General features: G+C 39.9%; 1 protein-coding gene across 4 annotated transcripts in view; it reads left to right on the plus strand.

Moving 5' to 3' along the window:
• The window catches only part of INSR (insulin receptor), a 145884-nt gene that overhangs the window by 97600 nt on the left and 22817 nt on the right, over positions 1-25467 (plus strand). For all 4 annotated transcript variants that reach the window (XM_031956153.1, XM_031956000.1, XM_031956066.1 and 1 more), the window contains exons 4-10: positions 4198-4343; positions 4868-5012; positions 6378-6592; positions 11043-11169; positions 13604-13857; positions 15052-15219; positions 20621-20822. In XM_031956153.1, coding sequence (XP_031812013.1) covers positions 4198-4343; positions 4868-5012; positions 6378-6592; positions 11043-11169; positions 13604-13857; positions 15052-15219; positions 20621-20822 — 1257 coding nt within the window. The remainder of the gene's footprint in view (positions 1-4197; positions 4344-4867; positions 5013-6377; positions 6593-11042; positions 11170-13603; positions 13858-15051; positions 15220-20620; positions 20823-25467) is intronic.

Here is a 25467-nt window from a genome sequence, read left to right on the forward strand (position 1 = left end):
ACACCAAAGGCAGTCTTGAAAGTAAAAAAAGACAACAGGTAAGGCTATGAATGATCAAAACAGTATGCTGCGACAGACGAGATCTTTACCCACATGTGATCGAAAGATTTAGAGGATACAAAGATTCCACTGAGGTCATTGTTTGGCTTGATATCTTAAAAATGAAAAACAAACATTTGATTCAGTAGGAGCTGTAAAGATCCTTCTCCCAGAAGAGATCTCTTATCTATGTGGCAAAAAATTAGACAAGATTCTTTGGGAGATGTAATAATAGAAGTAATTGTTCGATGGCCCCCTTGATTGGAGAGGCATAAAGCAGGGGAGATTGTCACTGTCGTGGAGGTTGTTCAGTGCAGAATCCAAGGGAAGAGAGATTTTCTCTAGCTTGACTTCTTTTTGTGGAGTGGACACAGTGGGCAGGCTGGTGATGCCCAATAGTACTGTGGGGTTTTTTTTGCCTCCATCCACAATGAAAGGAAATGCTAATAAAGTAAATGAAGTGAAAGTAAATAATGAAATACAAATACATTTGAAATGAAAGTTCAATGAAAATAAAGACATAATTTTTTCCCTTGCATATTCACATGTCCCCTGAAATTTATCCAAGGACTACAGATTAAGAACTCCTACTATAGAGAGTGAAGTTCTTCAGGTACTCTTTTTTGAGGCAGATGATACATTTCTGGTGATTAAAAGCCCAGAAACATGCCGAAGTCTCCCAAATGGGGTCCATCATTCTACCCCAAAGAATTGGCATAACTTTCCAACTCTTGGTCTATGATGCTGCAAGCAAAAACAAGTGAGTACAGATGATGGAATAGGGCTGGGTGACCAAGCAAGCCTATTCATTAAAGCAGGGGTCCTCAAACTACTGCTGCGGCCCAATGTAGCAGCTAAAGACGATTATCCCCCTCACCCAGGGCTATGAAGTTTCTTTATTTAAAGGCCTGCAAAGCAAAGTTTTTGTTTTTACTATAGTCTGGCCCTCCAACAGTCTGAGGGACAGTGAACTGGCCCCCTATTTAAAAAGTTTGAGGACCCTTACATTAATGGATGTATCTTGATTAGGGACAACACATGGCCCCTGAAATGAACAGCAGGAGGAAAGCAGAATGATTGCCTTAGGAAAAAAAATCACACCGTGTTTTAAATGACTCCCAAGCTTCCATTTGAAACAAAGACTCCTGGTTTCTATATTAATCATCTTCTGGTGATGCTGTGGATCATAGAAGGGTGGTCTCTAAAAATACAGGTCATCCAAAAGGTAGTAAAGGGAGAGGGGCTGAGTGAGTGCAAACAGGCAGCAACATATCACTCCCTGAGAGTTATCAAAAACAATAGACACAGAGGATGCTCTCAGAGACCAGCTAAGGAGGAAAACAAGAACAATGGTGGTAGTTGTGGAGGAGGGCACAACTGACTGCACAACCCACATGCCCTGCTGGAATTCATACAATGTCAAGAGGTTTGGAAGAAAAGAGAGCTTTTGGGATGGACTCCCTAGGGAAGAGGACGAGAAAAACTGTCAAGAATGAGATGTGAATGGACTATGATCATGCCTGAAAGAGCTGGCATCTAGCATCCCTCCTCCATCTCTGACTCTCCCAGCTCTGACATCCCAGATTCTAAGGGCCCTCCCAGTTCTGACATCTTGGATTCTAAGAGCCCTCCCAGCTCTAAAATTCTCTATTTTAAGGGCCCTTCCAGTTCTGACATCTTGGGTTCTAAGAGCCCTCCCAGCTCTAACATTCTCTGCTTTAAGGGCCCTCCCACATCTCTCTGTGTTGTAAGGACCCCCCATCTCTGACATCCTGTGTTTTAAGGAGCCTCCTAATTTTGACATGCCATGTCCCAGAGGCCTTTCTCACTCTGACTCTGACTTTGTTGTAAGTATCCCCCTCCCTACCAGTTTTAACATTCTATGTTCCGAGGGCCATCTTTGCTCCAAGAGTCTGTAATCTTGCTCGTGGCTAATTTTTCATGATTATATCTAATATTGGTTACTTTCTGATGACAACCAAGTGGACCCCTTAATATAATTAGCTATGTTCTAGGAAGACTTCCCATCCAAGAGATGTAATTTCTCACTTATCTCCTTTGTGGGAGGTCCCTTGTTTTAATCTTTTCCACCTTCTTATCTGGGTTCCCTTAATTTTAGACATTTGTCATTGTCTTCCTCAGTTATCTACTCAGGATCCAGGAAGGGGGAGGGTCCCTTTTCCATTCTGTGATGGTGCCACATGTGTGTGTGCATGTGTACATGTATGCATGTATGCACTGTATATTTTAATTCTAACCTATGATATCATTGGACAGCTCAGTTGTGCAGTAGATGGTTCTGGACTTGAATCCTGCTTCAGTACTTAGCTATGTGACCCTGAACGAGACTCTTGACTTTTGATAGCCTCAGTTTTCTTCATATGTAAAATGGGGACAATAATAGCGCTTACTTTGCAGAGTTGTGAAGTTCAAATGAGATGACATGTATAAAGTGCTTTGCAAGCCTCAATTTATTAGAAAGCAGTAGTTATTATTTTCACTCTTATTTATCATTATCATCATCTTCATTATCTTTGCAACAGGGTACTGCCACTGAGGAAAGTCCTTCTTCCAAGGCAAATTAGCACCTTCTGTGCAATTTCTAGTTTTAGAGAAGAAAGGAACAAGCATTTATATGGCACCTCCTATGTGCCAGTAATTGTGCTGAGCATTTTACAGTTATTCTCTCATGTGATCTTCACAACAACCTTGGGAAGAAGTGCTAGCTGATATTATCCCCACATTAAGTGAATATCTGAGGCTAAATCTGACTCCAGACCCAGCGTTATATCTGGTCCACCCATCTGCTTTCAATGGCGCACTCTGAGAGGTGATAGGTCTCCTGGTCAGTATATGTCAGGGCAGAATGTGAACTTGCATCTCCCTGATCCACTCTCTACCCACTCTCCGTACTGCTCAGATATATAACCTAGAGGTAACCCTGGGCACTGTGAGAGAATGCCAGCTCTGACTGAATGTAAATCAATGTGGCTTTGTTCACTTTGTTTTTTCTTTTTCTTCTGTTTTAATTTTCTCTTGTGATCTTTCCCTTTTATTCCGATTTTCTCTACCAACGTGATTTATAAGGGAATATGTAAAAAAAATTAATCTACATGTATAACCAAAAAAACCCAAATAAATTTAAAAAGAGAGAGTGAGAAAGAGAGAGAGAGAGAGAGAGAGAGAGAGAGAGAGAGAGAGAGAGAGAGAGAGAGAGAGAAAGAGAGAAAGAATGGATGAGAATGAGAATATTCTGGCTTTAGCAGGCACCACACTGGAAAGACTGAAGTCCAGCCTAGCTAAACTCAAAGAGTCAGAGCTGGCCACTAGAGGATGATAATGATTATGATAATATTATATTACTATATAATGATAACTAATATGATAATAATAGCTAGCATTTACATAGCGTTTAAGGTTTGCAAAGGGTTTCACATATGTCATCTCTTTATAATAACACAGTGGGGGTGAGGTTTATTATTATCCCCACAAATAAATTGAAGCATACAGAAATTAAGTGACTTGCCCAGGGTCATACAACCTGGGGCAGGATTTGAACTCAGGTCTTCCAGACTCCAGGTCCCAGAGTAAAGACTATAGGACCATTTGTTGACTTTGTTGTTGAAAGGATTCCTGTTCTACTACATGTAAGACTCCATGGACTCTGAGGCTCCCTTCAGTTCATTGTTCTGTTCTTTAAGAGAACAAGATTCCTCTCCAGAGTTTAGTATTTGATTAGAGACTCGGATATCTTGTCATTAATGTTAGTAACAAGAGGCAAATAGAGTTAGAGCTAGAAGGGACCTTTGATATAATCCAGTCCAATCTCAGATTGTGGATGAGGAAATAGACCCAGGAGCTGAAATGATTTATCCCACATGAGCATCACAGGAAGCATCTGAACACATGTCCTCTGACTGTAGAATTAATACTCTTTCCATTATATCACACTGTCTTCTTACTAGCTGTTACCCCAGCTAATTAACTCCCTTCCCCCTTCTCCCTCCCTCTCTATTTCCTTCCTTCTTTCCTTCCTTCCTTCCCTCTCTCTTTCCCTCCCTCCTTCCCTTCCTTCCTTCCTTCTCAGACAGCTGAGTCTCAATTCCCATGATGACTTGCTCTACACTACAAATCTGTTTTCTGTGTCTTGTCTCTCAGCCTGCATTGTACTCCCTGCTCGGGTCCCTGTCCAAAGGTCTGTAACATCGAGGCTGACCGGACCATCGACTCAGTGCATGCTGCTCAGGCCCTGCGAGGATGCACCGTCATCAATGGGAGCCTAGTCATAAACATCCGTGGTGGCAGTGAGTGTCTGGGAAATGGCATGGGCGTGGGAGTTCTGTCCAAGCCAACATTTATTAGGTGCTAACTCTGTATGGTGCTTATAAATAAATGAAAGGGGGTGGGGAGGATGGTCTTGACAGCCTGGGAGGTCCCTCCTGCTCTGGGGTGAGACGTTTTGGAAATCAGAATGGCGGCTCACTTTTCTCTAATACTAGACAGTGGAGAAAGTACTTTCCACCAGGCTAGCTGTTACCTACATCCTGAACACCAAAGGATCTCCCCACAATCCACTGTCAAGTAGCAGAGCCAGGATTCCAAAGCCAGGTTCTCCCTGGCACCCCATGAAATGTCTGCCAGGTGACCACTCGCTAATCTTCTGGCCATTCTGGCTGCCTCCTGGATATGCTCCAGCCAGACTGTTGAATGTCACAGATAATGAGGAAATTAGAGCTAAGTAGAAATCATTTGTGTCAATATTCATAGAGAGAGGAAGACACAACGATTGGAAGTTGTTGACGATGTGTTCTTCCTTTCCCCCTTCCAGACAACATAGCAGTTGAACTAGAAGCCAATTTGGGTTTGATTGAAGAGATCACGGGGTACCTTAAGATCCGACGTTCCTATGCCTTAGTATCCCTCTCCTTCTTCCGGAAGCTGCACCTCATTCGGGGAGAGTCTCTGGAAATCGGGTAAGCTTGTCTTCTTGGCACTCTGAACTGTGGGCTTTTGAATGGAGCACTGGCTCTATGTGTGTGTTTAGGGAAAGGGGGTTTAGAAATTACAATGAGTTTTTTTAAGTAGAGGATATCCTTTTAAAAGTTTCCTTGACTATTTGGGGGAATCAGCTTGAAGTAGTTTGGATTGGAGTCTCCCAGAAGGTTGAGAACATGTGTTTTAATCATGTCTATAAAGATAGACTCATGGGCCCCCAACTCACTCGGGTACTGATACATCCATAAGAACCATTTTGATTCATTTAATCTCAGTTCAACTCAATTCAAAAAGCATTTAAGTACCAAGTATTAGAAATAAAAAAGGGGAAAAAACCAAACCACAACAGTCCATTCCCTCAAGGAACATATGACTTTCTTAGGGGCAATAACATGTACACAGGTAAGTCAAGATCAAATAAATGGAGCTTACTAGAGTGAGCAGATCAAGGAAGGCCTCGTGAAGAAATTGACCCCTGGGCTGAACCTTAAAGAGAGTGACCCTCTGGGACCCTTCCAAAGATCCCTTGTCCCTTTTGTAGACGCATGTGAAATATGGAGAGCTGGATCTATGCATATGCATGCATACATATATACAGACCCACTTCTAATGCTTTCAAAGTATATACATACATGTTCTCTAAGAGGTTTGTTCAGGGTTCCATGACCAGGTACTGAGGCAGGATTCAAAGTCAGCTTCAACACTGTCTAAGATGCTACTTAGCTGCCCAGTGATATTATAGATCTGAACCAAAATACACACACATATATGCACATGTGTAACATGTGTGTGCATTGTACATGTATATACATGCACATGTGGATGCACTGATATGTGTATACACCTATTTCTACATATAAATCAACCCCCTGAGGTCCTCCTCTGGTATCTCATTTCAGTAATTCTCGATAGCTATACTCTAAAAATGCCTCTCAAAGATCTTGCCAAGCTTGAAAGACTTTACGGACAGGATGCTGACACACTTAGTGTCATTGGGGAACAGAGTTAAGTTTGATGAGGCTCACTTGGGCTGACTAAGCCCCAGCAATTTTCAAAGACCATCCGATATGTTGTTAAGCACCATGATCAGATATGGATGTATCAACCCCATGGACAAACATACGCCTTTCAGATGTGTACGTCTCAATCAAAAAAATCTAAAAAACATTTTTTTAATAAGTTTTTTTTAATGTTGCCTTTTCAATGGCTAGAGGATGGAGACCTATTAGGAGCCTGCAAAAGTTGTTTAGGCAAGAGGTGAGGAGCCTGAAGAAGGTGGGTCACACTTTCCAGATGATCTGGTCTAAGTTATTTTTTCCCTTTCCTTGTTTTCACTTCCACAGGAACTACTCCTTCTATGCCCTGGACAATCAGAACTTAAGACAGCTATGGGACTGGAGCAAACATAACCTCACCATCGCCAAAGGGAAGCTCTTCTTCCACTATAACCCCAAACTCTGCCTGTCTGAAATCCACAGAATGGAAGAAGTTTCTGGCACAAAGGGCCGGCAGGAGAAGAATGATATTGCGTTGAAGACCAACGGTGACCAAGCTTCTTGTACGTAAAACTTGATTTGGGATGGTCTTCTTGGCTGGGTGGAGGGTAGGGCCTACCTATCTAGGAACTGTCCAAAGACGGCTACTACCATGGCGGATACAGTGCTGGACTTGGAATAAAAGAGATCTGGGTTCAAATCTCACCTCCGACATTTACCCATTATGTGGTTCTGGGATATGCATTTACCTTCCAAAACCTCAGATTGCTCATCTCCACAGTGGGAGTATTACCTGCCTTCTTCTGCGATAGAGTTATTGCTTTGCTCAGTTGAGATCCTGTGATGAATCTTGGGAGGGGGGAGCATGTCAATAATCAGTTGTTAATTACAAGGGGATTGGGGGAGTGAGGATTCAAGGGAAGGGGAAAGTATCTTGTTTGGGGAATAGGAAGGAGATCAATTTGGCTAAAACAGAGAGTGCATCGAGGGAAATCATTTGAAGTAAGTTTTGAAAGCTAGCTTGCCACAAGATTGAGGGCCTTGAAATCCCAAACATATGTGAAATGATGAAGCTCCAAACTTGGCCCCCAAAAAGATGGAAGAAGATGCCTTCCACTGCTTTTTGTAGAGGTAGGGAACCATGTGTACATTTTTCTAGTTGGCTTGCTGAAATTATTTCTTCTTTCTCTTTTTTTCTTTCTTTATTATAAGGGGTGAACTTCTGGGAGGGGATGGGAGATGGATTCAGTGGGAAATATAGGTTTCATAAAGACAGAAGATATCAATCAAATAAATATGCCGAATGCTTCCTCTGAGATACAATACAGAGGAATGGAAGCTTCTTGAGTCAAGGATTGACCCAGCAGAGGAGCTGGTCCTCTGATGAGGGGCGTGGCAGAAATGCCCTCACCATGGATCCCCTCTCTCATTACCTCAGCTGCTAGAGACTTAATTTCAGAGTGGGAACTCTGAGACCACTGAGGGAATGATGTAACCCTGGGAAGAATTTCTTCTTCTATTGGGCCCCACTTGCTTACTCTTTAAGAATACCACAAGCCTGGGCCTCTTATTTATTATTAGGAAGTCTTGTTGTAGAAGTCTCTTGCTGTTTGTTTAACACTTGGTTAACTGGAGTGTTAATAAAGAAAAGGAACAGACTCCTTGGGGCTTCAGGATGGAGACGCTTCTTCCCTATTCATTGTTCTCCAAGGGGCCTTGCTTGTAATAGATGTTCCATTTTGACATGAGGGAGGGACAGAATATGAAGGGGTGAGTAACCAGATGAAAGGGGGAAGAGATGAGTGAGGGAGTAGATGGACAAGTGAGAGTATTGGCAAAGGCAATGGAGAAGAGCACAAGCTGTTGTGGAAGGGAGTGATCTGGGAAGGGAATGAGTCAATTTCCAATAATAGCTAATATTTATATAGCATTTTTAAGACTTACAAAACCTTTTTTACGAAGATTATATCATTTGATCCTCACCCCAATCCTGGGAAAGTGAGTGCTATTATTTTGTAGAGTAGAAAACTGAGTCAGATAGATGGTTAAATGAACACAGATTTTCCTAAATCCTATGCTTTATCCACTGTGTCAACTAGCTGCTTTCCACAGAGAATCCATCATTCTTTGGGCCTGGAGAGAGCCATACGTGGGTTGTCTGCCTCTTGTTTTCAACCTTGGCAGCTGTGTCTGGGGGAGAGTATTTGTTCAGACAGATGTTGATGAAATTCTTTGTTGGAAGCAGGTAGTGGGTGTAAGGATGACTGGGAGTAGAAGACACTGGAGATTGGAAAAAATTGCACTCCTACCTCTAAACATCAAAAAGAATCAGAGTACCCTGGATGATGTGGGGAAAAGATTGCCAGAGAAGCTGGACATTTTGTCCTCTCAGTTGAGAATTGAAAATACTATTACTATTAATTACAGACATTGACTTAACACTTTAAAATTTGTCCAGGACTTTACTTATTGGTCTCATTTGATCCTCCCAGTAGTTCTGGGAAGTGAGTACTTTAGGTCTTATTAGGCCCTTCTTTAGATGGGGAAACTGAGGCAGGTGAAGGTATCACTTTGGTAGCCAAACTGAGGGTAGACTAGAGAGGGGAGAGACTTGAGACAGACAAGAAGTGTCTGTAGGGTGGTGGCAGTGAGTAGGGAAAAAGGGACATAGAGAAGAGATGGTAAGAAGAGAGAGTGACAGAATTGACCAAGTGATTGGATCAGTGGCGTTACTGAAACTGAAGACTCAAGAGTGACACTGAAGGAGGAAGGGGGGAAAGAAGAAAAAGAGGAAGAAAAGAAGGAATGAAAGGAGGAAAGAAGGAAGAAAGGAAGAAAAGAGAGAAGGAATAAAGGAAACAATCTTACTTCATGCCAGGCATTATCCTTTATGCCAGGCATTATCCTTTACAATCAATAATAATAACTAAAATAATAATAATAAAAGCTAAAATAAAAATAACTTTAAAAACCTAAAAATAGCATTTACTGCATTCCAGACTCTATGTAAACACTTCACAATTATTTCATTTGATCTTCATAACCTTGGGAAGTAGGTACTATTATTCCCATTTTACAGATAAGAAAACTGAGGTAAACAGAGGTGAAATGACTTTCCCAGGATCACATGGTTAATAAGTATCTGAGGCTGGATTTGTACTCAGGTTGTCCTGACTTCCAACCCAAGGTTCTAGCCACTGTGCCATTTGACTGAGTAATTGAGAGGAGAGCAAAGCCCTCGATTCTAAATTGATTTGACATATTTAAAGCAGGTCCCCACGGGAGGGAGAACAGATTTTTCCACCCTGTGGGCTCAGATCTGTGTCATGATGTCTTCTGAGTTACAGGCTGAAGGATTAGGCCTAATGATGTAGTGAGTGTCATGATAATCTTGTCTGACCTACTGCTTACAGTTTCCTAGAGATGGTTTCAGTAAGGAGCTCACTTCTATTGGAACACACAGGAGCTGTTGGAATACACAGGAACCCCCCCCCTGACAATGGCTGCTGGAGATCCAACCTAGAATGGATCTCCTCTTGTGAGAGGATGATACAAGGAGACAGAGACAGTTGCTGTTCTCTGACCTCTCTGACCAAGAGGCAGTTGCCTCGTCTGACCTCTCTTCTCTTCCCTCTGCCTCCAGTTTATCTCATTCCCAGTCTGCAACACCTGTGTCAGCAAAGGCTGCCCTGCAACTCCTTCAGATGCTATGATCCACAGCTGTGGAGGCTCTCGGGAAATTGTCCTGTCCCTTAACACACTTCTGTGAAGGAGCTGGATCCCTCTGTCTCTGCATCTGGGATCTTGGGATCTGATACTTTTAGTTACAAAAAACCAGTCGTTTTTGTTCCTCTGCATGATCGTCTGCAGAACATGAATCACAAAAGAGCAGGAGGTGGCTGGTGACTTATCTTAGGAATAGGTTTCTGAACTCCATCTCTCCAGCCATTTTTATAAGCTCAACCACAGATGTAGTCTCCCATGCCAAGTGATTTCCCCAGCCCCATCCCTCAAATCAGGAACCATGATCAAATCCACTCTGCCTCTTTTTTCTGAAAGAGGAACATCCGTCCACTCAACTATGGCCCCACTTGCCATCTCTGGATTGCAGTGTCACCCAGGCTTCACCAGATGCACTAATTGGGGCACTTAAGCCCTCTTAACTTCCACTTCTTCATGTGTGAATTATGGGGTTTGGACTCAGGTCCCTTCTACCTATAAACCAGTGATCCAAGGAATGTGAGCTGAGAACAATAGAATGCTTTTAGGTTTGCTTTATAGATATTAACTTATCATCATAACAACTCTAGGTGGTGGGTGCTGTTATTATTTTGCAGATTTTTTTAAACAGATGAGGAAACTAAAGGTTAAATGACTTGCTCAGTCATACAGCTAGAAACTGTCCGAGGCCAAATTTTGAACTCAAATTTTCCTGATTCCAAATCCATACTCTAGCCACTGTGAGGTGGCACCTCACTGTCTAATTAATTGTTATTATGTTAACATTAATCATTTTAATTTAATATTGTTATTAACAGCAATTATCATTGCTAAGTAACAGTAATAATAAACATCCCATCAAATACAAAAATAACTATAATGATAATAAACATTCCATCAAATATAAGGTATGAATAATAATTAGTTCATTTCCGTGGTATATTAAAAAAACTGATGCTTTTATACATAGCAAATGCCTAATAGATGCTTGTTGTATTGAATTGAAAGTAATTTCAAAAGCCCTTTCTTCATCACTATCCCATGAAATAGGTAATTAAAGGCTGTTTATATTCATTTTACCTGTGGGGAAACTGAGGTTCTGAGATAAATGACTGCCCCAGGGTCACACAGCTTAAAAAAAAATCAGACCTAAGATTTGAGCTCAGGCCTTACCCTCTACTATGTCTATGATTTCAGGTGGTCACCACTTTTGACAAATACTCAGAGACAGAGCAATTTGTAGAGCCTCCGAATTTTTCTGCTTATACATTTTTTGTACCTATATTTCCTCAGGTGAAAACGAGCGGCTCAAGTTTTCTTCCATTAGAACAACTCATGACAAGATCTTATTGAGGTGGGAGCCTTATTGGCCTCCTGATTTCCGAGACCTCTTGGGATTCATGCTGTTCTACAAAGAAGCGTAAGTAGAAGCATGCAGCTAGGAAACCATGAGGAAGCACAGGGAAACAATCGAAGGTTTCCTGCTACTCCCCCAGCTCATTCATCAAGTGCCTATTGTCTCACTTTATTCCCTAATTAAGTTTTTGAAAAATAGGAGAAAGACAAGCATATAGCCATCTGTCCCATATTTGTTAGTTTAGAGTTGGATTTTGGATTCCAATGTGAATTACTTTTCTTTCCATTAATTCATATATATCCTCTCATATTACTCTATCTTCTTCATAGTTATTATTTCTGAGAATGAAGCACTTATTAAGTGTTTACTGTATGCCAAGCTCTATGATAAGTTCTGGGAATGAAAATACAAAAGCTAAGACAGTCCCTGTTCCTAGGGGAGCACTCTAATAAGGAAAGACAACATATAGAGGGAAGTGGTGGCCAGGAAATTGGTAATTTGTCAAGAAAGGTATTGAAATGGCCAGTGGGGCCATAGTTGAGTGGACAGATGCAGCTCTTTCAGAAAGAAGGGGCAGAGTGGATTTGATCATGGTTCCAGATTTGAGGGATGGGGTTGGGGAAATTACTTGGTGTGGGAGGATGGCTGGAGAATAAGGAGTACAGTCAAGCATTGCTGAAGCCAGAAGAGGCAGTAACCAATCGGGATAGTAGGATCCTGGGGCAGAAGTTCCAGAGATGAAAGAGTTAAAACCTCTAGACCATGAAAGAGCGTCTGTAATTCAGGAAGCAGAGTGGCTAGTGAAGACTGGCTGTGAGCTTTCTTCAGGTGCAATAATATGCACATTGCATTGTTGTTTTAACCATTCCCCAAATCAGTGGACATCTACTTTGTTTCCAGATTTTTGCCCCCACAAAAAGTGCTGCTATAAAGATTATGGTAAATATGGGACTTCTCCTACCCCGCCCCATCCTCCATTCCTTGTGAGTACTGGAAATTCTTGTATATGCCCAAATTGTTTTTCAAAGCAATTGGCTCATTTTATAGCTCCATCAAGAGTGTGTTAGAGTACCTCCCTTCTCCAGCATTGACTTTCCCAAATTCTTATAGTCCTGAATTTTAAACTCCATCATAGGCTCCTGATTTAGAGACATGAAATCTTAGTGGGAGAAAGGGAACATGGGCATTTTGGAATCCCTTTTTAGGTCAAAAGTCAGATACTGGCCTTTTTCCTAAGTAGCAGTAGTTTATCTTTGGGGTTAGAATGAATTGATGACATTCAGTTGTTTCATAGTCTTCATGACCCATTTGCTGGGTTTTTTTTGGCAAAGATACTAGAGTCTGTGCTGTTTCCTTCTCTAGCTCATTTACAGATTAGGAAACTGAGACAAAAAAAAAAGATTAATTGACTTGCCTAGGGTCACACAAACTAGGGTGTGAGGCCAGATTAGAATTTAGGAAAATGAAAAACTTCATGCTTCTAGGCTTGAGAGTCTATCCAGTGTCTTAATTTGAATGAATTAATCTTTCTGAGGAGGTAGCCTAACATAATGTAAAGAGGGCTAGAATTCCAGACTTGCATTTTAATCCTGACACTGCTGAGACTCAGTTTTCTCATCTGTAAAATGTGTGATAATAATAACGGTACTCTCCACCACATCAATTATGATTTTGCTTTTTTTAATGAATAATTTTGGTGGTTTTTCCCAAGAGAATTTTTTTTGTACAGATAAGGACGGAACAAAGTGTCCCTACAACTCAAGATTAGGAGAAAAAAGAGTAAGGGATCACCTAGTTGATGATATAGGGTGCTGGAACTGGAATCAGGAAAAGCTGGATTTAAATGTAACTCCAAACACTAGCTGTGTGACTTTGGGCAAGTCACTTAAGTATATCAGCCTTGGTTTCCTCAGTTGTAAAATGGAGCTAAAATTAACTCCTACCTTCTTGGATTGTAAAGAGAATAAAATGAGACAATTTGTAAAGCACTTCATGAATCTTAAAGCGTTACATAGATGTTTATTATTAATTTGTGGCCCTTAATAAGTTAAAGTCATTATAGTCAGATAAGTTGGCAGCTGTTATTACTGAGGGGAGCTAAGGTCAGGGATCTTTGCAAGATCATGCAAAAGGGAATGAGGTATTATAGGATTGAAGCAGGACACATGTCCTCATTTCTTTTTAAAGTAAAAAGTTGTAAACTAGAGGCAAATGAGTTTGCAGATTGTCATCTCAAAGTTCTCCACTCTTATTTGCTTTTTAGAAGGACCAGAGTGACTAGACTCTCATTTTCTTTTGTGTTTAAAAACTTTTGATATGTAAGTGGAGTTACTTGTTGCCCAACTACTTCTAAAGTACCATAACATCAGAGTTTGAGTCAGGCCTTTTTCAGAGAGAAATCTCAGCCTGGACAAGTTGGGCAGCTGCTAGCTGGAAACATCAGACGCTAGCCAGCATTCCGTTGAGAAAACCCTTTATTCTTTCTGTTCTATCCAAGGCCTTACCAGAATGTGACTGAGTTCGATGGCCAGGATGCCTGCGGGTCCAATAGCTGGACAGTGGTTGATGTTGAGCCCCCAGTGAGATCGAATGATCCCAAGACACAGAATCAACACCCAGGGTGGTTGATGCGAAACCTGAAGCCATGGACCCAGTACGCCATATTTGTGAAGACCCTAGTCACTTTCTCTGATGAACGGAGAACATATGGTGCCAAAAGTGAAATCATTTATGTCCAGACTAATGCCACTGGTAAGTTGTCATTTCATGGACATAAAAAAAAAAAACATTTAGGGGATTATCTCAAACCTGTAATTCAGTCTGCAAAGGGCAGAATCTCTATTAATCTACGTATTTGCAACCAAGCCCAGGGCTTCCTTTCCCCCATCCCCAACACTTAGCATAATGAGGAAATTGTCTTGAGTTACAAACTAGCAGAGAAGAATCTCTGGTTAAAAAAGGGGGGGCGGGTAGATATTCTCTGGGTTAACTAAGCACACTGGAATTTAGTCAGCTGAGGAAAGCTTGACTTCATTGTAGATTTTTTGCCTGTTCGTTATGTTCCTGATTTTGATTATTGATAAAGTTCTCAACCTAAGAATGTTCCTTTCTCTGGAATGATCTTTATCTCCATGTAGCTAAGATGGCATTGTGCCATCTTGGAGAAAACTGTTATGCTCTAACTACCCAAGAAAGGACTTCTTTGCAAATAATGACTGGGATGATAATTTTCATCTCATTTATTAAAATAGATTTTTTTGGTAGCCTTTTGTTTTTGTATCATAGGCATTTCTCAGTAGTTTTCCTGCTCTATACCAAATAAACCTTCCCTTTTAAAAAAATCCAAAAAAAAAAAAAAACCAATTAATAAAACCAACTTACCCATTGACATTGTTTGCCACCTGAAGGGAGGGAAATATACCTCTTAATGTGAAGATTTATTGAAGTAATTATAATTACTCAGCTTCTGGCTTCATTGGAGCAATCTTTTTATTTACATTATTATAGTCATTCTGTTCATTGTTTTCTTGTTTCTGCATACTAAATTCTGCATCAAATTATGTAAATTTCCCCATGTTTTTCTTAATTTTTCTTGCTTGTCATTTACATTTATATACTAGTTTCTTTAGTCTTTGCCTAATAGGCACCCACCCATTTATTGCTACTACAAATGTATTGCTATTATTATTGCAATACACATGGGGCATTTCTTTCCGTTTTTTGCTTTCTTGAAGCTTAGGCCCAGTAGGGATCTCTAGGCCAAAAGTTATGAATGAATAGCTTAGTCATTTTTCATTTATAATCCCCAAACGATTTCCCAAATCGTTCGACCAGTTCATATCCCCACCAGTAATATTTTAGTATTCCTGTTTTCCAGCAGCCCCACCTACATTGACTATTCCTTCTTTTGTCATCTTTGCCAATTTGTTTTCTTCCTATTTGCAGTTCCTTCAGTCCCATTAGACCCAATATCCGTTTCCAATTCTTCATCCCAGATCATTTTAAAATGGAAACCACCCTCTGAGCCAAATGGTAATATTACGCACTACTTAGTGCACTGGGAGAGGCAAGCTGAAGACATCGAGCTCTATGAACTTGATTACTGCCATAAGGGTGAGTAGTTTGGCAGCTGCATGCACGTCCACGTACACACATACCATTCTCTTAGATCCCTACGTGTTTTACTTATGGGTCATTATTCACCGAGTGAGAAATGTAGAACTTTGGGGTTTAATAATAGTAATAATAACAGTAACAATAACAATAACTACAGCATAGTACAAAGTGCTACATGTTTTATATACATACTTACCTAAACAGATATTATGTTACTTGTGAGGTAGTTGGGGGAATAAACATGTGTGTAGCTCACTCTTTGTCAGGAACTGGACAAAATGCTTTACAAATATTAATTCATTTAATATTGTTATTGTCCATATCTTACAAATGTGGAAACTAAAAGACCTAGAGAGATTCAGTGAGTGACTTTGGAGTCAGGTGTCTGCAGCAGGTTCTGAATTCTGTTCTTGCTGCTTCTAGCCCAGTGTTTCATCCCCCTTACTATGCTGCCTCTTAGGGCAGCTACTTCAGGCCCCTCATTTTAGAGGTTCATGGGGGTTAAGTGATTTGGACAGAGGCATATAGGTCTCAGAGACCCCTACATTTGAACCCTGGTTCTCTGACAGAGCTATCATGTTTTCTATTATACACCATTACCATCAGAATCATAAATCTTTAAAATAAGAAAAAAGAGATGTTTAGTTGTCTAAATCTTCATAACCTTGATTCAACCAAGTGGAATAGGTAGGTGGTAGCTATACTCTCAATAAGTAGGTTGATTGCCTTCTACTACATCAATAAAGAATGACTTCCACCATTGGTCCTTCCTATGGACCGAAGGGAAGAACCTGCGAAGATTTCTTGGACCAGTCTAAATAGTCCCCTTTCTGTGCTTGGCAAGTTCAAGGCATTGAGAGTTTTTCTTTACCCAAGGACTGCTGAATTGGCTGAGTGCTGTATCTGATTCCCAAGAAGGGTGCCCAAAGTGTGCAAATCCCTCTGGTCCTTTCATTAAAGAAGTATGGGTGATCTGAGCTTACATTCATGATCTGAGTCAGGGTCTGTTGTTTTACTGGAAACCACTATTGCCATGATAAACACAGAGGAATCTGCTTATGCTCATTGTTAATATAGTTAATTAGTAAACTAATGGTTTTAAAGTGCTTTACCCTTGTAAAATGCTGTATTAAGAGGGAATCTTGCATAAAAATGAGGGAATCTTGGACCTGGAAAGGATTTCCGAGATCACCTACTCCAATCCTAATCTGAGGCATAAAACCCTCAACCATGCCTAAAAAGGGCTATCTGCCCTCTGCATTCATGCAGTAGACCATAAGTTCCTTGAGAGTAGAGATTGTCTCATAAAGGTTTGGACTGAATCAAAAGCCTTCAATAAAAAAGAACCTAACAAGCCAACCCATTCTGATTTCAGACAACTCTGATTTTTCAATAAACATTTATTAATTACAGGTACCTAGATGGTGCAGTGCATAGAGTATTGGCCCTGGAGTCAGGAGGACCTGAGTTCAAATTTGAATTGAGATATTTTACACTTACTAGCTGTGTGGCACTAGGCAAGTCACTTAACCCCAATTGACTTGCAAAATAAATTAATAAATAAATAAAGACTATTTATTAAAGTACCTATAGTGTGTCAAGTAGAAGGCATCTTAGAGAGCACTTAGCCTTATTCCTTCCTTTAGACATGAAGAAACTAAACACCAAATAAGGAAGAAGGGATGCCTGAAGTCATCCAGGAAATAAGTAACAGAGCCAAGATTTAATTCAGTGTTTCTTGACTCTACAAGCAGTGATCTATGCTAGAACAACCAAGCTCTGGTCAAGACTGGCATATTATTAGTTGGTTGACAGGCAAGATGAGTATTATATGTATTTTGCATGTATCTGTATATGTATAAACTGTCCTCTTAATAGAATGTAAACTCCTTGAAAGCAGGGACTGTTTTTACATCCCCAGTTCTTAGCCCATTGCCTGGCATATAGGAAGTGCCTAATAAATGTTTAATGATTTGTTGATGAGAACAACTAAAGCAGGTATTCATTAAAGTGACATATATTCCTGTTGAAATACAGTAAAAAGGAACTAAGATTAGATTGTGAAATTGTTGAGGATAGTAACCCACCTTTTAATTTAGTACAATGACCAATACATAGGAATTGCTTAATAAATGCTTGGTGATGGATTGATCAGGTGTCTGCTGAATGCTGTGAGAGAGAGAGAGTTTATCTAAGATCTAAATCCTTGTGGATCTCACTAAATGTAGTAGGATTAGAAACAAAAACTAATAATGACAATATGATAGTAATAATAATAACAATAATAATAATAATGGTTACATGCAACCTTATGATGCTTTTAAAGTAGAAAGACCCTTTTGACTTGATTAGGAGCAGATTGTTGCCAGTTAGGAGAATCAGACAAAGTTTCATTGAGGAGGTGACCTATGAATTGGGCTTTCAACTCTAGGTAGGAATTTGGAGGAGGAGTTTTGTAAAACTTTATATTTCCAATTTTTCAGCATAAGTTTTTTTTTAAATGAAGAGAAGAGGGACATTCCAGATACAAGAGAAAAGATCTCATGTTCTTCAGTCCAAATCCATCTCTCTATAATTCTATCAGTTATTCCTGGTTCTGCCCTCCAGGTCTAGGTAAACTAATTTTCCAATCCCTCTTCTACATGACAACTTTTAATTTCCTTAAAGATCAATGTCACATTCCCTTAAGGGGTCTCCAACATAAGGGAAACATCTCTAGTTCCTCCATCTATTCTGTTATGTGGCATGATTTCAAGGCAATCAGTTTGTTGCCAGACACCAGGCTAAGTAATGAGGATATGAGGAAAGGCAAAATCTTAAGGCCCTTCATGGTCCTGGTACCTTAAAGCTCTGTCTCCTTTTCCACAACAGATAGCTCTGGGAATGGTCATGTTTGACCATTTAGACCCTACAGTACCTTAATAAGAATTCCTTCTGGAGTGTCCCTAACTCATTATCCAGCCTTTTCTTAATCTTCAATGACAAGAAATTCACTGCCTCTCATTGCTTTAGTTATTTAGGGAATAAGCATCTTTGTATTTAATATTTTATTTTCCCCAGGTACATGTAAAACAATTTTTTAAATATTTGTGTTTTTTTTTATTTGAATTCTATATTCCCTCCCTTCTTCCTTTCAGGGAAGGTGCCCTTCAGGCACAGGTGAAATTATGTAAAACATTTCCATAAAAGTCATGTTTTAAAGCAAACATAAAACTCCTCCCCCCAAAAAAAACCCTCAAGAAAAATAAAGTAAAAATAATTAGACACAGTCGGTTCTTTCTCTGGACACGGATAGCATTTTTCATCCAAGTCCTTCAGGGTAGTTTTGGATCATTGTATTGCTGAGAATAGCAAAGTCATTCACAGCTGATCATTCCAGGACATTGCTGTTGCTTTATATACGGTACATTTCACTTTGCATGCACTCATGGAGGACTTTCTAGGTTTTACATGACAGTATCCTGCTCATTCTGGGAATAAGCATCTTTATAGCAACTACTATGAGCTAGGCACTATGACAAGCATTTTATAAGTACTATTTCATTCAATCCTCATATCCTGTGAAGTAGGTGATGTTATTATCCCCATGTTATAGTTGAGGAAATTGAGGCAAACATAAGTGATTTGCCCAACATCACATAGTTAATAAATATCTGAAGCTAGATCTCCCTGGCTCCAGGTCCAGTGTTTTATCCACTAGGCCACCAGCTGCCTCAAACCAGGAGCCAAAGTACATTGCCTCTGTGAATTTTCTAGCATGCCTCGTCATAAGGCAAAACTTTCTTCTTTCATGTGTCAGTTCTTCAAGTAGTCAAATGCTTGAAGACAGCTGCCATGTCCCCCTAAATTCTCTTCTCCAAATGAAACATTGCTTGTTCTTCACATAGTCCCTGATGGCACGAGATTATTGGCAGAACAGAATGCAGACTCATCTGTTCATAATCCGTTGGGGGATCATCAAAAGGGATTGGGACAACACTGGACAATATTATTTTAATCATAGCCAAGTAATTCATGTTATCCCAGAAGAAGGAAAATGATAGGTCATTGTAAGTGACAGAGGAGGATGAACATGTTTTTAATTATTATAGCTTTTTATTTACAAAACATATGCCTGGGCAGTTTTTCAACATTGACCCTTGCAAAACCTTCTGTTTCAAATTTCTCCTCCTTCCCCCCACCCCATCCCCAATGGCAGGTAGTCCAAGACATGTTAAATATGTTAAAATATATGTTAAATCCAATATATGTATACATATTTATACAGTTATCTTGCTGCACAAGAAAAATCAGATCTAGAAAGGGAAAAAAGAAGGAAAACAAACGTGCAAACAAACAATAACAGAAAGAGTGAAAAATGCTATGTTGTGGTCCACACTCATTTCCTATAGTCCTCTCTCTGGGTATAGAAGACTCTTCATTACTGAACAAGTGGAAGTGGTTTAAATCATCTCATTGTTGAAAAGAGCCATGTCCAGAGGATGAACATTTTGAGGGGACTCCATTACAGACAGAGGCTCAAGGAATTGGTGGGAGTGATATTAAAAAGAGCCCCTTTTCAGTATTATATAAGCTGATAGTTACTCTCTATAAAAATCATGTTGTAAAAGAAAACATAGAACTCCTCCCCCCCCAAAAAAAAACCCTCAAGAAAAATAAAAGTTTTTAAAAAAGTATGCTTCAGTTTGTATTCAGACGAAATTAACAAATTTAGCAAAAATTAGCCAAGCCATGCTCCAAATGATTGTGATCATGAAAAGAAAGGAAAAAATATATATATAATTCCATGTAACCTTTAGGCATTTGTCTAGGAAGCTAATAAAATAACCTTGAAAGTTAATTTTTTTTAAAGATCCTTTTCTTGTCAATTAGTGAGTCAATCAACAAGCATTTATTGAGTATCTAGAATATGGGTAGGTGGGGGGGAGATAAGTGATGCAGTGGATAGAATATCATTCCTGGGATATGGAAGACAAGATTCCTCTTTTTAGAATTCAAATCTAGCCTCAGACACTTACTAGCCGTGTGACATGATTTCCTTGAAAAAAAGAAGGAAGGAAGGAAGACAGAAAAGAAAGGGGGGAAAGGAAGGATAAAAAGAAAGACAAAGAAAGTCAAGTAGAAAGAAAGAAGGAAGGAAGAAAGGTGGGTAGGTATGGCTTAGTGGAAAGAATCCAGGACTTAGTCACAGGGCCTGAATTCCAATTCTGCTTTCAGTGACTTAACTATGTGACCTTGTCCATCTGTCCTGCTCACTGGGCCTGCTCTGACTTCTAAGCAAAGTCTCTTCCAGTTCCTGTGTCAGAAAGGGCTTCCATGAGTTAGTGTCTCCCTCGCCTCAGTTATTTGAGATAAGCACCATGCTGACCTTGCTTTTCTTGTCTGGGCTTTTCTGCAGGGTTAAAGCTGCCTTCCAGGACCTGGTCTCCTCCGTTTGAGTCTGAAGATTCCCAAAAACACAATCAGAGCAACCACGAGGACCCCAATGGCGAGTGTTGCTCTTGCCCAAAGACTGACTCCCAGATCTTGAAGGAACTGGAAGAATCTTCCTTTCGAAAGATGTTTGAAAATTATCTCCACAACGAGGTTTTCATCCCCAGGTGAGACACGCTCTTGTCAGTTAGCACCTTTATGGGGACTGATTTGGTTCTGAGCCCAAGGTGGGCCTGGAGAATGATGGGATGTGAATTGAAGTGAAAATCTAAGGGTATTATGTATGGAACTAGCAACTGAGCAATGAACTATTTTCTAATTAGCACCACAGAGGCATTCTACAATAATTGGTTAATCAAGGGGAAGGAAATATGGAATGGTGTACTTAATTCTGGGAGTCCAAAGGCCATTGACAGGCAAGAAAGATTCTGATCAGGCAGCCATGATGGTCAAGACCATGCTACATTCTGCTGGGGTGAAGGAATTGGGAATACAGAAATGAAAGGATCTAAGATTTAAAAAAAAAGAAAAAAAGAGCTATTGGGAGGAGAAGTGGGGATGAAAGAACAGGAATATGAGAGTAGCCTTCAAGAACGAAGGGCCATCACTTTGTTCTGTTCCATGATAGTAGATGGAATGAGGAGCAGTAAGTGGACGTTGGAGAGGCAGATTTAAATTTAAATGGTATAGCCATTCTTAAATATAAGAGCAGCCAAAAATATTGCCCAGGGAAGTATTGAGTTCCCCCTTCCCTAGAGATCTTCAAGAAAAAGCTAGGTGACATTTGCCACATATATTGTAGAAATGATTTTGTTTAGATACAAGCTATGAAATGCTCAATGAGGTCCCTTCAATTCTAATATCATGGGATTCTCTAAAAAAGAAATAATTTTCTCATCTTCCCTCACCCTCCAGTTCCTCCCATCAAATTTTTGGGAAAACGATTCTTTGAAAGAAAATTCCTTTTCTTCTCTCTTCCTGCTTCCCCAATGCCTGGACAACTTTCTAATTCTTATGGAGGTCATCAGGATTATCTTCAATTGAATTCTTTCTTGGAACAAAGAGCTTACAATTTAGCATTTAGTAAGCCCCTGCTGTGTGATAGGCCCTGGAGATAGAGACAAAAATTAAACAGTCCCTGCTCTCAAGGTGTGCTCACATTCTGCCTGAGGGAATTGAACCTAGAATTCGATTATGGCACTATTTCCCCAAATTTCCTGCTTTTCTTCTTCTTGAGAATATCATTCAAGTCCACAGATTCCTTGAAATGTGTGCAGTGTGTCCTATTTCATTCATCCCCTATTTAGGACCGTCAATGTGAGTTATTCAACCACAGCATAGCCTATAAATTATCCTCAGGGAAAGGCTTCCTTGCCATTCCAACTATGTTTCCTGGTTAAATTGCAGATAGCAAGTTTCTGGTTGTGGTTGGCTTTTCTTACGTTATTTCTGGCCAGGTAAGTTCTTTAATTCAACAGCTGTTGCAAGCAAGTCATTCTCTCAACCTGGTGGATCAGCTTGTTAGAATATCTTATGAAAATTGCCATGGCCATGTATGTTTCCTCCAAGCAGCCTCCATATTTCCCCCATGGCCCAATGCATTACCACCTTGTGTTGGAGTCCATCCTGTAATCGATAACATTTTTTTTTCCTTTATATGACCTTCCCAGTATTCACCTGTGGCTATTCCTAAGGATACATGACCCTTTGGCTTATTCTCTGAGATTGCTGAGCACCTGTGCCAGAAATTTGGTGGTGTCAGAGCGTTCAGTATCAGAAGCCAGTACTTGTTGCTGGAATTGCTGTGTGTCCCCAGTGCTGTCTAGATCACGGTTAGGGAGGCTTAGTAACCATATAACAGCAGCCAGAAGAGCCTTGGTCTACATTCAGAGACATAGCAGAAGATGGGGCTAATCTTCCCTTTCCATCTTCTTCCATTCCTCTGAAGGATGATGGGAAGCTGTCGACCATCGCCTCTGTAGTCCATGTGGACTATGTGGGACTTGGAGCCAATGTGACTAGGAATGTTTACACTGGCTGATCTTGACCACTGAACTTGGGGAGTCCTGGCAGAAAGAGGGAGTGGAATGTGCTGAGAGACTCTGGAAATGATATTTTCCTTCTTTATCCCATTTCCTAGTCTCTTTTTGCTTCATCCTGCAGCCCTCCCTCACCCTGTGAGGGTGTACTTTCTCTTTCCATCACCTTTTTTCTCTGCCTTCCTGGTGAGACAGGATACCATATCATGCAAGAATCAATTAAATGAGCTGGGGATGTTTAGCCTGAAGAAGAGGAGACTTCAGAGGAAGTGGGCGATGTCTTCCACTGGGGGAAGGATTATTGTGTGGTGGGGCATGCTGCTTTGGAAGTAATAAGTTCTCCCTCAATCAGAAGCAGATGAACTCGTGCTGGGGGACTCTCGAAGATACACTTGGTTAATCCAGTGGTCTCAGAGATGCTTTTGAATCAGAACTTCAGCAATCCTTCTTCAGTCCTTTCAGCTCTTCTTCTTTTTTCTTTTTGAATTATGCCCCTGGAACTCTTAAATGGGAGCCCCAAAACACACCGTGGCAGTGGCAGCTTACATGGGAGATTGGGAGGGGGAATTTTCCTTTAGTCAACAAACACAATTCCTGCGGATTCTCTCCCTGACCAGCCTCTCTCAGCCTCCCCACAGATACCAGAAACCACTTTCTCCTTATAGAATCCAGCAGAGGCTTTGTGCCTGGACTGCCCTTGCCCCCCCCCCCCTTTTCCTCCCTTTTATCCTAAAGCTACTGTTTTATTTTTCTCTCTGCCACATCACTACAAGTCTTGTTTTTATGAGGAGAGATTTACACATATGAATAAAAATGAAGGAGTGATTTATTCTCTCCTTTTGAGGCACATAGAGAAACATGACGTCTCAGAGTATAGAAATGGAAAGGATCTAAGAGAACAAGTGGTCCATTTCTTATCTTATAGGGGAGAAAATAAAGACCTAAAGAAATTATGTGATTTGCCCATGGTCACATGACTAGGAAATGGTAGAGGTGAGATTCAAACCCAGTTCCTTTTGTCTCTGAATTTTACACCACTTTGAGTCCCCAGATATAGTCCCCATTTTTTCTCTAAAACAGAGATTTGGAAGGTTGTATTTTTTCAACAGTATTTTATTTTTCCAAAAACATACAAAGATAGTTTTCAACATTCATCTTTGCACAACCTTATTTTCCAAATTTTTCTCCTCTTCTCATTCTCCTCCCCAAGATAAGTAATGTGATGTAAGTTAAATATGTGTAATTCTTCTAAATATATTTCCATATTTATTATGTTTTGCAAGAAAAATCATATCAAAAGGGGAAAAAAGAAGAGAAAGATAAGCAAACAAACAAACAAGAACAAAATGAAAATCCTATGCTTTGATCCACATTCTATTTCCATAGTTCTCTCTCTGGATTTGGATGGCTCTTTCCATCATAAGTCTATTGGAATTGAAGATTGTGCTTCTTAACAGCAGGAAATGCCTGTTAGAACTGACCAATTCTTTTTGAAAAAAGTTTTAAAACATTTTTATTTAAAGTTTTAAGTTCCAAATTCTGTCTTCCCTCCCTCACAGCAATCAGATATAGGTTATACATGTACAATCATATAAAATATTTCCATGTTGGTCATCTTGTATAAGAAGACTAGAATAAAAGAAAAAAATAAAAGAAGGTGAAAAATAATGTACTTCCATCAATTGGTGTTCAATCAGTACCAGTTCTTTCTCTGAAGGTGGATATTATGCTTCATGATTAGTCCTTTGAGATTATCTTGGACCATTGAATTGCTGAGAATAGCTAAATCATTTGCCACACAAAAGAGCTGCTATAAATATTTTTGAACAGATAGATTTTTTTTCCCTTTTTACGGATATCTCTGAGATATACAGACCTAGCAGTGGTATTGCTGGATCAAAGATAAGTACAGTTTTATAGCCCTTTGGGCATAAGAATTGATTGATTTTTAAGGGAGTAGAAACCCTGAAAATATTTGTATTTGGAGGAAGCCCAAATATCATTCCTTCAAATGCCAGAATTTTAGCATGTTTCCAGTAATCACAGATGTAGAGAATTTTTATATTTAAATTCATTTTGATATCTTTTTGTTTTTCACTCACTTTCGTTTTTTATTTTTCAATCACTTTCCTGCAACTACCAGAGGGTCATCCTTTGTGACAAAGACTATTTAAAAAGAGAAATATAATTTGGAAAATTTATCAATCCACCACACAAAACTGACATCAAATGATGTAAGAGCTATTTAAAGATGGTATGACAGTGGTTCAGAGTGCTGGACCTCCCACCTCTTAATAGTTGTATGACTTTGAATGAGTCAAGTTGTCTCTGTACTCCCCTGATTTTTAGAGAACAGTTCCCTGTGCAGAACAAGTCAAAGCTCTTTCACAAAATCACATGTTGACTTGTTCTTCTCACTTATATTTTCTCCCTTATACTGTCACTATGGTTCTCAGAGAGAATTCCAACAGAGGAATAAATACAGACACTTGTTGGACTTGTTTAAAAAAAAAAAAAAAAAGCAAAACCTGTTTTCTTACTTAGAGAAAACTAGCAAGTCAGGATCATCATGTCAGAAGGTCTTTGAGACCTAATCCAGCTCCCTCATTTTCTAGATAAGGAAAAAAAAAGAATTAAATCCCACATGCTGTGTTTCTGACTTCTAGGTCTTCTCTGTTATCTTACACTGATGACATCAGTAGCCAGTGGTAGGAACTGGAATCCAGAAGATCTATATATTTCAGATACTTTCTGACTCTGTGACTATGAGCAA

This window comes from Sarcophilus harrisii, chromosome 1, assembly GCF_902635505.1.
Source record: "Sarcophilus harrisii chromosome 1, mSarHar1.11, whole genome shotgun sequence".
Lineage (NCBI taxonomy): Eukaryota > Metazoa > Chordata > Mammalia > Dasyuromorphia > Dasyuridae > Sarcophilus > Sarcophilus harrisii.